Below are 14,466 nucleotides of genomic sequence, written 5' to 3' on the forward strand. Positions count from 1 at the left end.
GAGTGCATAACTGTTCATGATTATTTGAAGGTTGACGTTTTTTGTATTAAAAACACTTTTCTTTTATTGGTCAGATGAAATATGCTAATTTTGTGAGATAGGAATTTTGGGTTTTCATGAGCTCTATGCCAAAATCATCCGTATTAAGACAATAAAAGACCTGAAATATTTCAGTTAGTGTGCAATGAATCTAAAATATATGAATGTTAAATTTTCATCATGACATTATGGAAAATAATGAACTTTATCACAATATGCTAATATTTTGAGAAGGACCTGTAGAATATTTATCACAGGTAGCAGAGATAATATTATGGAACATTTACTGAGTCTGTCATAGTTTTCTTCACAGATTTGACCAACATGCAGAATGAGACTCAGGAGGCAGGAGAAAAGTTTAATAAGTTTATTTGACAGGTAATGGATGTTGAACTGGAACCGGGACTGGAGGCACAGCACTGTATGGGGAAGGAGGACAGGTAAGTTCTCTGGAGAGCAATGGGGTTACTGGGAATTGGAGCAAGATCTTAGCTTACTGTTTTGTTGGCGTGGAAGAATGATGTGGAGCCTGGGAAGACTGAATAGACGCTGCTGCGGAAATGGTGAATAATCCAGGACGACGGTGAGTATTCTGTAGCGGCTTTGGTGAGTATGGGCAGTAGAATAATCCAGATCAATTAAACGGAGATGATTTTACCTGGTGAGTCTTTGGTGAACAATTGGTGGAGGGTGAGCAGGGTGAGCTTGTCTGACAGAGTTGGTATTGAGCTGTCAGCTGGATATTGAACCAAACTAGGTTCTTCTGAGGTTTGAGTACTTAGGCTGAGGCAGGATCCAAAACTGAGGACTTAAGAGCCAGAGCTGATGGTCACAAGAACATGAGACCAGGACTTGAGGATTCCTAGGAAGGAGCACAAAAAAGGTCAGAGACTTTGAACTTAAACTCTAGACTGAGACTACAAGGCTTGGCCATTAGGAGTTACCACAGAGGTTAAAACTCAGGCAGTGGAGTGCTGACAGCTCCACCTTCTTATACTCCTCCAGGTTGATGGAAATGCGGAACACCTGTTACCCTCCACACAAGGGGATCTTGGCAGCATCTAGTGGTGAGTAAGTGTTAGCAGCAGGTAAACAAAACATGAAAACTCCCAGACTCCGACACTTACCTGCAAAAGCAGTTACTGCAACAGTCTGTAACTGACTCACCTGGTTCTTCCGGTTCGGCTGAACCAGTTCTTCCCAATGAAGAATCCCCTGGCTCCGTCCGGCAGGCTGTCTTCTGGCAAGGAGCGGCATGCTTCTGCCGGCCACAGCCACAAATGGAGCTCGGCCCTGCTGTCACAGCCCCGCCCCATAGATAAAACTCCGCCCCCTCATTTGAATAAAAAGAACATGAAATAAAAAGAGCTTAAAATGAAAAACGGGATTAAAAAGTAAAAGTCATTGAAATACGTAAAGTAGCTTTACAAAATAAAAGTGTCACAAAATAAAACTGCATTATGGAATAAAGAAATCTTTAAGTAAATTAAATAAATCTCGAAATGAATGAAATAAAATAAGATGAAAATGTATTTTAAAATAATTATTTTGTTTTATTTCATGGGGATATTTATCTATTTCATGGAATATTTATTAATAATTTATCAATAGCAGTATTTATTTATTTAATTTTGAATGAAACGGCTCTCCATACTGCTGGGGAAATGACGGTCACGCATTAGTTGCGAAAGAAACCACGTCCTCTAACCTCGGCTGCCGCCAGGTGGCGGTGATGCGCGCCTTTTAGGACCCTTGTAGCAGTTTGTTACAGTACAAGCGAAATTAGTGGTACGTGGTGGGTATAAAACAAAAACAAATTCCCACAATTTTTTGAAATTGCTGTAAAACATCTGAAAGAGCCTAATTTTTCCAATTAAATATGTGACCCATACATAATGAAAATCCCCAAACCATTTTTGCGTAGACCTACCAGTTTCTTGTTGTCAACTAAGAGCTGCTTTTTTAATAAATGTTCAGACCTGTAAAATGCTGTTCCTTTTTATGGTTTTTGCAAATATTTCATTAGAAAACTAGAAAGAAGCACACACCTTCATGTACATCTTTAAAAATGAATAACTCTACCTCTTAAAGGTAGAATAACATTTTGGTATTTTTAAACTTCCTTGATGATTTTTAAAAATGTCAGCAGGTGGAGCTATTGTGCTTTGGCAAGTTTTGGTGAGTTTGAGTAGCATTTAGTCCTTAGAATTTAATTACACAACTTTTAATTTCCACATCGCTTACAAGATTATCTAATTGTATGTGACTTCTGAGACAATAATCTACACGAGATACATTCATTCTCTTTTTCAAAATACTGGACTTCATTATACATGAAGCAACTATAATTATCTAATGTTGAAAAACCCCAAAACAAAAGAATAGTTTTCACTAACAAAAAAAATACAAAAAATTTAAATGAATTTTACTTTAACTACAAATGAATTTCCTTCACAGGCACTTTTTCCCTTAAGATTGTTATTTCCTTACTCTGAGCAAAAAGTTTCTCAAATCTCTTTAAAGTGAAAAAGACAAAGAAAAAACAATCTTGAACACTTTTCAGAACTTTCTGTATGAAACAAAGTCAGGGATGGTAACCGCAATCCCATCAGGAAAGAGATTGGTTTATTTCCCTGTTTGCCGTTTAGGTTTTCTATACAAATGCACCATGTTTACAACTAAACATTGAGAAGAAATGTGTTCCTTTATTAGAGTACATCACAACAGATTGTACATTTTATGACCTCAATCACGATCCCATCACAGAGTTTTAATCAATAATTTACAAGTTAAATCACATCCTAAACACATGCAATATTGGGTCCACATTAAAACTGCAAACAAAATGACCGTTGGTAGTGTTCAAAGAAGTCAGATGAAATATTGAGATACAGAACTTTTTTTGGAAACCAGTTTACCTCTTAGTGCTCACACCCAGCCCCCATATCGAAGCTTATTGGGCAGATAGATATTGGTGAGGAAGTCAGGGGCTATGGATGACAGGGACTGTATTTCAGCCTTAACTTTGCTCTGCTGCATCAGTTCCATCTACAACAGGTAAGCAAACAACCTTAAGATGCATAGAATAGGAAGCTGTAAAAACATGTTTGAATTAAGCCTTCTGACACACATTCCTCTTTCCTGTGTCACATAAGGAAACCATAAAACTCTATGAGGAAGAACTTAATTCCTTTGAAAAACACTAAAGTTGCTTCACACCAGGTTTAAATAAAATATTATCAGACCTCATTGTTTCCTAGAATTTGACTTTTAATGATGAACATGTTCTACAGATTCATTTAGGTGTGTTTAAAACTAAAAGTACTTTTATAGACCAGATTTAGTTGCTAATTAATTATTCAACCCCAGATGCAAATGAGGTGTTTTGGTAAAATTTGAAATGGTTCTGATGCTTGCAATAAACAAACTACACATGAACAGTTTAAGTATATAAAATATTACAAGGATGTAATCCAAATTCAACACTTAATCCTAATTTGACTAATGCAGTCCCTAAATTATTCAACTGCTTGAACAGAATTCTTCTGAAACCATCCGGTCTGGTCTAGGACACGCCTGATGCAAACTGTGAGCCTCATTAGCTGCATCTAGTGTACCTGAGATAGAACACGTCAAATACATCGACCGTTAACAATAAAGTGTCATTGCATGTTGGAAATGTCAATCGTTCAGAGAAAATCACAAATACGTAAAACAGTGGAAAAGGTTAGCAAAGGTCCCCAATGTTTCCAGAAAGACAGTTCACAAAGGAACAGTGGCTACGCTACTTGGACGGGGCTTAAACAGGAAGATATCAATGGCACTACTGACCCAAAAGCACAAGAAGTGATTTTCAGTTTGTTCACAACTATGTAACTAAGCCAAAGAGGTTGGGGAATCTGTTCAGTCAGGTGAATAAAAACTGAAACTTTTCAGGAGTGAGGTTCAGCGATACATGTGAAGTAGGAAGAATGATGTATATGCTACAAACAACACCATGTCTAGAAATCCTGGGATGAATTCTGTCAGTGTGCAAGTTAACTGTCATTGGATTTTCCATCAGGACAATTCGATTCTAAGCACACCTCAATCAGAGGCGTAGCTAGAGGGGTGGCCAGGCCATTGGTGCAATCAGAAAAAAAAAAGACGAGGTCACACAAGATTTATAGTTGCTGTCTCTGTCCATGCACAAGATGACAAGCGTGAGATGCGCACCCATGCGTGTTGTTTTTGGGGGGTGGCGCGAAGCCCCATGTTGCAACAGTCCACAAGTGGTACTCACCAAACAGGAAGAGGTGTGAAACCTCGTTGGTTTTACCAGAATATGCACATAGGAATTAAAACACAAAGGAAATCATTATTGTTAAATGTTTGATGGGCTTGTAAAAATGGCTAAAAAGTTACCACTTATGAGGCCAGTTTTGTATTTAAGAGATGTGTTACGGATTAACTCTAATGAAAACATTTAGCAGGATTTCAAGAAGCAAAGGGCACCACACAAATCCAAGAATATCAGTGACCTGGAGGCCCTTGGCCACAAGGACTGGATTCGTCCAGAAAGCCGCCACAAGCTATGATTATAATCAGCTGGACAACTTGATGCTATACCAAGTACTACTGGCTGCAGTCGTCATCATCAAAATTGGCATTTTATGTTTAATTTGTAGAAACCATTGACAATATTAGCTATGCTGAGCTATTTAAACTTTCTTGCTTGATTTGTTTATTGCAAACACTTACTAACTTACTTATTTTACCAATAAACCTAATTTGCAGTGCGGCCAAATAACTTTAAAAAAGTTTTGGTTTTTATCTTTGCCCTACATTTTATTTTCACTCACCTCTTTGCACCAGTCTGGTTGGATGGTTAAGTAAGGTCTCTTTAGCAAACTGCTGAGCTTGCTTTCATCTCTCTTGGTAAGAGGAATCAGGGAATCTTCAGGAACCCTCAACCTAATGTAGACAAAGTTACCATTTTAAATTAGTGATTAGATTCATTTTCTTCTAACATTTCTGAATTTTGATGGCACAAAATAAGAATCGACTCAATGGGAGAATACAAGAAAAATGCAGAGACTACAATTAAAAAATATATGTCAAAAAACTCTTTTTTTTTTCTAAATTTGTTGAAATTGATGTATATTTAAAATGTCATAGACTCCAGTGCAGTCTTTAAAGGGAAAAAAGAGGTAAACAGCAACTGAAACCAAAACAAACATGCTGAATGTCCTCTGAATATAACTCCAATTGGAGGTGGGAGGAGGAAGTAGGAAGTAGCAAATTGTGTGTCCAAACCTCTGCAGGTCAGAGGGGAGAAGGCCAAGCCACATAACGCTTGGGACGGTCAGACTGTGGGCCTCAAATGACATTGCCTGTGGAAAATCCACACTCCATTACACAAAATCTCTCCAACACACATATCTTCAATATGCTTTTATGTCTAGGAATTTGTCACCAGTAAAACTGGGATGGATACATGAACATAACCGCTAAAAAGGTAGTTAATAAACTGCCTACAATGATCACTCCGTACAAAGCAGACGTGAGTATTTCCTATTTTAGACACTAAATAAAGCGCTGTGGAACAGAAAAAAACAAAATACTCACCACTGATCCATACTTGTAGATGCACATGATCTCAATGCCTGAAAAAATTGAGAGAGAGACACAGACACCGACATACCAGAGGAATTATCCTCTAAGATGTGTAACAGAGCTTTGAACAAAGTAAAACATTACATGTGTGTCTGGCCATGCAACTTGAACAAGGTTGAACGCACCAAGAGTAACAGAGGGAATAATAGCCAAAGTAGACACAGTGCTTTGCAAAAGTATTCCTACTGCTTGAATCTTTTCACATTTTTTCATGATACAACCACAAATGGATTTTGGGATTTTAAGTGACAAACCCAAAAAAATAGATATAGTCGTGAAGTGGAATAAGAACAGTATGTAGCATTTAGATTTTACTTTTTACAAATAAAAATCTGAAAAGTGTGGTGTTCAACACCACTTTACCATGAACACACCACCCCCCACCGTGAAACATGTTGGTGGAATCATCATGCTGTGAGGATCCTTGTTATCCCACCAGATACAGGAAGGCTGGTCAGAATTAAAGGGAAGATGGATGGAGCTAAATAGAGAGCAATCCTCAAAGAAAACCCGTTAACCTGCAAGAGACTTAAGACTGGAGCAGAGGTTCAGGTTTAAATGACCCTAAACATAAAGCCTGAGCTGCAATCCAATGGTTTAGGTCAAAACTTATTTATCTGTTAACATGGCCCAGTCAAAGCCCTAAACACAACTGAGGGTTTGTGGAAAAAAATTGAAAATTGCTCACCATCCAGCATGACTTTAGCTTCAGCTATTTGCTGAAGAATGAGCAGAACCTTTACTCTTTAAATGTGCAAAGCTGGAACAGACGTACCCCAAAATACCTGCAGCTGTAACTATAGTGAAAAGTACTCCCGCGACCTATTAATTTAGAGTTGATGAATAATGATGATTTCCAAACCTTTCAGCCTTCTAAGAATAGAAAAACCTTGAGTCATATTTCTTCCACTTTACATTTATGCACAACATTGTGTTGGTCTACCACGTAAAATCCCAATAAATGAAAGTGTGTGGCTGTACAGTTACAAAATGTGGAAAGGCTCAAGTGGTATGAATATATTTGCAGGCTACTGTACCACAACAAACTGTATAGATGCTAATAGGGGCTGACTACACAAGACATGCAACCCAGCTGTGTTTGTCGAGAGATGAAAGGAGACCCGTTTTGATAGATGTGGTGAGCTATGCAAAGCATGCGTGAGAGTTAGACTGATCTGCATTCAGATATATCTTCTGTACCATGAGGGTCAGCATCCACCAGGGCGAAGATGGGAATGTGCAGCGTGTCCCACAGTTTTCTCACCATCAGCCTGCTGTTCACATCTGGCACACCTTTACCCTGACTCACACAAAATCAATATTAAATATACTGTGACTCAGGTTAGCTCAAAAAAGACTGTGGCTTCAACAAATACAACAAACTGTGATTATGATGCAAGGAGAGAGCTTTGTGCAGAAGTCATCATCCAGCAGCCTTTGGAATGTTGCATCCTTTTCTACTATCATTATAAATTTAGCTGATGAAACAATATCTGAAAAATAATTAAGACCTTATATCATTTTGTCCATAAAAAAAAAACACATGATATGTTTACTTAAGACTCAGCTGGTGTTTAAAGGATACTTCTAATTCCAGTGATGTTTGGGGAAACTGAAACAGCCTAGAAAAAAAATCCACAGAAAACAAGACTGTAAATATTGCAAAGTCAGCTTGATTCACCAAAACGTACGTAGACTTGTTGACACATCATGGAGCTTTACAAGTAATTTTGCATTGCATGTTGTATTGAGACATGCACTGATGTTCCTGTCAACAGTACAAGACCATATGGTAAGCTGATGACAGTGATGTGCTGGAAAAAAATGGAAAGGAGGCACAACATAGTAACACAGAGACTGGGCCAATTACCGTAAATAAAATGGGGCTGTATAATGTGGAAGTTTAAACATATTCAAGCACAACATCTGTCACAAAGTAAACTATCAAATAGTTTAAATGATTAACATTTGACACAAACCAACTGTTCAAACATGCAAGTCTACACATATCTTTACTTTCTTTTAGTTATTGCTCATCATGACCCTGTTTGCACTTTACTCTTCATTGCAATGGAAAGTGTAACCATGGAGAGCAGTAAGTTTAAATTAAGCTTTTAATAAGTTATTTGCTTGTTTTCATCAATACTTTTCACCACCAATTCTTAAGACCTGAACCTACTATGTGGAGTTCATTTAATCCATCCTGCAGGCCATTATTCATATGCTGTAATGAGTTAGAAATACCACATCATTTGTGAAAGCAAAAATCAAAGTTGTATGAATGGGTGGATCATGGATGAGCCGCAGATATCCACAGCTTGTGTGGGGAGAATGTATTTTTTACAACAGCTATCAGATGTCCTAAAAGTTGTGCATTCCACAAATCTGTTGTCTATGAAAGTTTGACACAGTCATTTTTGAAAGAGAGCCATAATACGACGTCATCTTTGTTCTTTGTCATGTAAGAGACAACAATTAGTATGTGAAAAAGAAACTTTAAAATGTAACTTTCCTCTGATGCTGTTTTTAGCCAAGGCAGAGAAGCTGGTCAGAGTTGATTGCAAGATGAGCTAATTAAAGAGTAATACTGGAACAAAATAAGTTAGAGGGTGCAAACGTCTTGAGACTGGGGCAGGGGTCACCTCCTAGCAGGGCAACCACCCTAAGCATAAGGTCTGAGCGATACCGTGATTTAGATCAAAGTAAACCTGTGCATTAAAATGGCCCAGGCAAAGTCCAGACCTAAATCCAAATGAGAATCTGTGCCAAGAAAATGTCCTTAAATATTAGTCTCTAGATGTGCAAAGCTGGTAGAAATATACCCCATAACGTCTGAAGCTGTTCTTAAGAAGAAAAGTGGCTCTACGAAGTGTCTGCTCGAGGGAGCCAATAGAAAGGCACATTTTTTGGTAAAGACAAAAATGGAAAACCATGAATCATTTTTGGCCATTTTACAATCTACACTGCTTTCACATATTTTATGCTTTCACATAAAATCCTGATAGAATGTTTTTGAAGTTTGAGGTTATAACATGACAAAATATTCAGACGATATGAAGCATTAGATCTGTTGCATTGCCAGGGATAGTTATTGAGGTTAGAGGCAGTAGGTTTTGATTTTGGAGGAAACTTACTGCTGAGTTGGAGTGGCAGTCAATCCTTGTTCCATCCTCCTCCAAATAACACAGATCACCAGAGATTAAGCCCTTGGATGTGGCCAACTACAGACCAAAGGCACACACAAATACACACACAATGTGACATATGGTTATACATCCCTTTTGCAGCACTGACTTTTTGAACTCCACATCAATTCTATCTTTGTTTGATCAGTAAAACCATATTTACTCCACAGGTGTTTCCTGAACCATGAACTGAAGCAAAAATGAAATATGGCACTAATCTAAAATATTTCATTTGTTAGATTTTAGCTAATATTCAAAAGAATTCTGCTACAAGCTTTTAATATAAGAGGTTTGCATTTTCTGTCAAGCATTGTCACTGAATTATCTAAACCATCTGTCAGGCTGAAATGAATATGCACACTTACCACATGTAGTGATCTGCGAGGAACCTTCAACATGCAGGACATGTCATCTATTATGCTATCCACAGTTCTCTGTGACCCAAACAGCTGTGTGTTGTTGTAATATATGTCTCTGTGGAAGAAAACTTCAAAGTAAGCACATTGAAGAAATGCCGCCTTTTCTTTGTAAAACCACTAAACAAGTATATAAGAATGTAACGAAAGGGATTTTTTTCATTTGGCTTTCGGGAAATTCCTTGATGACAAATGACCTTTTCGTCGCATAGGAGTTGCTCTGCACTAGTCTGTAGATGACGGAGAGAATCTTCAGAATTTGTGCTTTGAACAGAGAAAGAAAGACAAGTTTTGTTATTTATATTTTACTCACAATCATCAATTCTTTTCTAGTTTTACAAGACAGAAGGAGAAAAGAGACCCAAGAAAAAATATCTGCTCTTTTCCATGTGAACTGATCCTTAAAAGCCTCTTTCAACATGTTCTGTCCCTGCCAATTTGTCACCTAAAACTAAGTCTGACTTTTACTGCCGTCTGTGCAGTTTATTCATATGCTTATAATGAATACAAATTAAAGCCACATGAAGAACCACACAGCTGCAAAGATCTTTTGAGTGAAAACAAGCGGGAGCGTTGAATTTGAGGCTGATGTGTAAGAAGTGTGTTTCTTTTCTCACCAAATTTAGTAACAGATGAAGGACAGTCACTCCTGACGGAGGTGACAGAGCGCTCTGAATTCATCTGAAGTCCGACAGCACTGTCAAAACTTAATGTAGAAAAAAAAGAGACCAAAAAATCATTAAAGTCCATTTATACGGACAACGTGCTCTGTGTTCGAAGTTCCCACCTCAGACCCTGAGGGCCACTTTAAATGATTCCACTTTACCTCACCCTCCTGATTCATCATTTAAACTTTCACAAAGGATTGGGTCTGAAATTGACGTGTTTTGATCCAAAAAAGACTGAAAGCGAGTCTTTGTTTTGAACGTGAGATCACCACAACACAGTCATTTTAAAGCTCTCTATGGGTTTGCCTATGCAGGCACAAAGCCCTCCTTATCACTCCGTCGTCTTTTATTGAACAGAAAGCTATTTAAGCTTCAATCATTTTGACTTGGCAGTTAATATAGGGCACTCATTATGCAAACCCAGTCTGACCTGACTGCTTAGTTCCTCTTAAGAAAAATAAACCGTAACATCATCATCATGTAAGGCCTCGATTCATATCAAAAGCTTTGTATGTATATTTTTATTTATCTGGTGACAGCTTGGGCTTGTTGAAAGGTCAAGTGGCTTAGGCCAGTACTGCGAGGAAGCATCTGTCTGGATATAGAACTGGTGCACACCTTTTAGCAGCCTAGGCATGGCCTAGTATGAGATTCTGATGATACAACAGAGTAAGTATACCATAGTAACTGTATTACCAAAATGCTTAACATGTCCATTTTTTTAAATCTCAAACAGAAAAGCAATAATCACTGCTAATGCAGTTAAAATAACACAACACTTTGATTATTACAGTTATAATATTATCTTTAACATATATCGAATGTCTGTTCTTGTCTTTCTTGTAAGTCAGAGAAAAATATAGAAACCTTTATTCAGTCAGCTGACTCCTGGGGGATGGATCATGAACAACCTATGAAGCCATCAGATATGCTGCCAAGTGTATTTCAACAAGAAACAAAACTTAATTCATTACAAGAAGGACAGAGGCCAGGCCAGAACTTAAAAAATATATAAAAACATCAGTAAAAAGAACACAGACAACAGCTGAATATGCTGAAAAAGTGTAGGATTAATCAGAGATTACTCCAGCTGCATGGAGCACAACGTTACGCAGCTCTGCCCGTCCCCTACCCCACATGTTGCAGCATACTATTAGTCAGCTGGCTGAAAGCAGGCTACTTGAAATATTTCGAATCGTAAAAAATCAGACACTTTTGGAAACTAAAGAAGTGCCTCCATTTCCCTTATGAAGGCATCGCTGTTGGCAAACTATGAGCTGCATGTCTGTTACGCAGCTGACTAGCCTATGACAGAAAGAAAGAAAATGTTTACATGAAAATGTGTTCAAATCAGGTTTACCTGACATTGGCCCGACTGGACCTGTTGGGCAGTACCAGGATAGGGACTTCATCTCTGGACAGACAGGTAACTATTCCCAGGATTACACCTTCAATGCGAGTTAAAATTTCATCCCTGAATTAAAAAAAATCAAGGCATCTAATAAAACAACTGTTTGGCAAAAGCATCTAAAACAATAGGAGGAAAACGGTGACACTGACACAAACATGCCTCTGAATACAGTTCATACTTCAAATATTAATGTATAAGTATACAGTAGTTTTGTCATAAATATATTATTATTTATTATTCAATATAATAATATTTCTGAGAATTATGCTTTTCTTTTTCTCTTATTTTGTTTTTTTCGCCAGCAAGGGCACCCCTACTGCACTATGTATGCGCAAAGCCCTCGGCTAGTTTGACTGCCTATTTCCAAGGGTCGGCTCACTTTACCGCAGCCAGCACACTTCCATTTCATACCTCTTTTTTAAAGTATCGTTTATTTTCTTGGTAGTTAATCATTTTTGATGTAGGAGCTTAAACGTTACGTGCAGACAGGTTATATATAACCTCGGACGTTTTGACTAAAGCCTTGTCCGACTGTGGTGACGTTCGACAGAATAGTTAGCAAAGGTTTTAACGTTTTCTGGAAAACTAGCCAACTGATAGTAAATCAAACTACTGACTACCTAACCCACATTGTATTGCTTTATTAATGGCTATTAACAACACCAGATTAAAACTACATACTCGAAAGTGAAATTTGCACCTCAAAAAAAAGTGTCAACCAGGCTAACGTTTACTAACCTTCAGCAACAAACAGACAACGGTGAACTTACGGACTGATTTCCCCCACAGAACGTTGGCTCTCTGCCTTAAAGTCGACGTTGTTCATCAGCTGAACACGAAGCTTGTCAATTTCAGAAAACAGCTGTGCTTCCAAAGTACTCATTATGTGTCTGTATGTCAAAAAAAAACTAGCAGCTAATACCTGTCTGGCGGTTAACCTTCAGGGTTAGCTTGTACTTGAAATCTCGCGCCGGCTAAATGCAGCTGATTGCCTCGTGCTTTAATAGATGTGGACATGCGAAAATATGACGCATCGACTTTAGCAAAATTTGCTATTTAATAAAAAATAAATAAATAGTTATTTTTCTTCGTATGATGTTGCCCTTCTAATTAAAAAAATATGAAAAAGGATTTTTTTTTTTCCTGTGATGGATTCCCGACCTGTCCAGGGTGTAGTCCGCCGCCACCCTGTACGGAAGAAGCGGGTACAGAAAATGGATGGTTGGATTTTTTTTAAGTATAAGTATTGGTGGTGGAAGTTCTATGTATAAGTGCTTAAAAAAGCATTTTTGTAAGGCAGCCTTTAGACACGATTTAAAAACTGATTAGCTACTGCCATTGTTGACAAATCTTAAGCAATTAAAAGTAACCCTTCAATGTTATTTAAGTGTTAATTCTGCAAAATTGCAAAGTAGCCAATGTCATTGGTAGACTTCTATTACTCAATCTTCCTTCTAAATAAACATTTGGTAAAATAAAAAAGTTTTTATTTGTTTGAACAAGTTCTTGTACTCTATTCCCTTTTTGAAATACTGCTACCTCATTAAGATTGTATGTATAGTTTCTATAAATCATGCTGTTTATTAACTGTATATAACAATGTCAATAACCATGTGAACGTCTTTTTTTTTAACAGAGGCAGATGTAATACCAGTGATAAGCTGAAAAATATTCACAACACCTGAACTTCTTCACATTTTTTCCACATTTATAACACAATATAATGTAACTATGCTTAATAGTTTGTAATTGTAAAGTTAAAGCATAATTATACATTGTTTTAAAGGTGATTTTACAAATAAAAATCTGAAAAGCATGGTGTGCACTTGTATTTATTTTATACCGTTATAAAAACCCAGTGCAACTAAAGTCCTTCATAGGCCACCTGTGTATTATTTTAATGTCAGTATAAATCCAACGATTCTGTGAGGGCTTTAGTGAGTTGTTAGAGAACATTAGGGAACAACAAGCATAGTGAAGGCCAAGGAACACAGCAGACAAACCAGGGATACAATTCTGGAAACGTTAGTTTATACAGCAATATATATCCTGCAAACATGGAAAAAGTATGGCACAACTGTAAACATACCAACAGGGACACCAAAGGATGTCCACCTATACTGACAATCTGAGCAAGGGGAGCATTAATCAGAGAAGCAGATTTATAGTTCAGTTGTGAGAATCTGTTGGCAGGACAATTGGTAGCAGACACGCTCCAAAATGCGGGCCTTTATGGAGAAGTGTCAAGAAGAAAAAACAAAACTCCAATTACAACTGTGAAACATGGTGGTGACAAAATTATACTGTGGATGTGCATTCATCCACCAGAGACAGTGAAGCTGGTCAGAGTTGTTGTGAAGATGGATAGAACTAAATATGGTGCAATGCTAGAAGAAAAGCCTGCAAAAGATTTAAGACTGAAGCACAGGTTTGTTTTAAAAGCATATTCTTCTGTTAGAACTGCCAAACCAATGACCAGACCTAAATTAAATTGAGACTCTGTGCCACCCAATTTGAATGAGCTTGAGCTGTTTTGAAAAAAATAAAAATAAAATCATTGGTCTCTAAAAGTGCAAACCTCATAGTGACACCCTGAAAATATTATTTAGCTGCAATTGCAACAAAAACTATGGTTTATGACATACATCCATTGACGTGTATTGAAAATGTAAATGATCTTTGTGTATGAATATGTTTGTATGGCATTCTTGTATACACTCCTAATTCTTAAATAATGGACTTGGAAACTTATTTTTCTTTCTACAAGTTGAAAAGTATTACTCACTTTGAGACTCTGTCCTTTATTAGGATCCAAGGAGGTGGGTGGGCTGTAGTGGCTTAAGATAATAACCCAACATTGGCTAGTATTAAGAAAAATTCCCATCAGCACCCTCTGCGGGCCTCAGTTATGAGACACTCTATCCAAGCCTGCTGCTACTTGTCTAAGGTGTGTCTGCTGAATGTGCTCGTCCTTCTGTTTGTGTGTTTTTGTGTTGATTTCAGAAGGACCTGGGTGGGGGCTTGTTTTGTTGCAGTAAGAGTCCATAAGGACATGACTATTGTTTCGTCTTGGACATTTGGAATGTATTTTT

The 14,466-nt window shown here is 37.6% G+C and overlaps 1 protein-coding gene across 4 annotated transcripts; it reads right to left on the bottom strand.

Moving 5' to 3' along the window:
* Positions 1-391: 391 nt before the first annotated feature.
* spo11 (SPO11 initiator of meiotic double stranded breaks) lies at positions 392-12,543 on the bottom strand. 4 transcript variants are annotated; one of them, XR_007041193.1, is made up of 18 exons: positions 12,145-12,543; positions 11,324-11,437; positions 9,913-10,001; positions 9,493-9,559; positions 9,245-9,353; positions 8,829-8,915; positions 7,280-7,316; positions 7,078-7,187; positions 6,895-6,994; positions 5,647-5,684; positions 5,335-5,411; positions 4,881-4,992; positions 2,958-3,087; positions 1,207-1,372; positions 984-1,100; positions 698-901; positions 537-588; positions 392-458 (listed from the first exon to the last, which is right to left on the bottom strand). XR_007041193.1 is itself a non-coding variant. In XM_047384910.1 (13 exons), exons 1-13 carry the CDS (start codon positions 12,255-12,257, stop codon positions 2,968-2,970), a joined length of 1,173 nt encoding a protein of 390 aa, XP_047240866.1. In that variant the 5' UTR covers positions 12,258-12,542; the 3' UTR covers positions 2,725-2,967. The 4 variants fall into 4 exon arrangements, 1 of the variants encoding a protein (XP_047240866.1); XR_007041180.1 differs by having other exon boundaries at positions 537-591; XR_007041187.1 differs by having other exon boundaries at positions 537-631.
* Positions 12,544-14,466: the final 1,923 nt, after the last annotated feature.

Source organism: Girardinichthys multiradiatus, chromosome 1 (genome assembly GCF_021462225.1).
Source record: "Girardinichthys multiradiatus isolate DD_20200921_A chromosome 1, DD_fGirMul_XY1, whole genome shotgun sequence".
In the NCBI taxonomy this organism is placed as follows: Eukaryota; Metazoa; Chordata; class Actinopteri; order Cyprinodontiformes; family Goodeidae; genus Girardinichthys; species Girardinichthys multiradiatus.

What these genes read in the sequence shown, in the direction of transcription:
- spo11 (XM_047384910.1), bottom strand. Translation starts at nt 12,257, where the DNA reads ATGAGTACTTTGGAAGCACAGCTGTTTTCTGAAATTGACAAGCTTCGT. An exon ending in TCTACAAGTATGGATCAGTG is followed by an intron (nt 5,412 to 5,646) that starts GTGAGTATTTTG and finishes GATTTTCCACAG; the next exon opens with GCAATGTCATTTGAGGCCCA. An exon ending in AACCAGACTGGTGCAAAGAG is followed by an intron (nt 3,088 to 4,880) that starts GTGAGTGAAAAT and finishes TACCTGTTGTAG; the next exon opens with ATGGAACTGATGCAGCAGAG.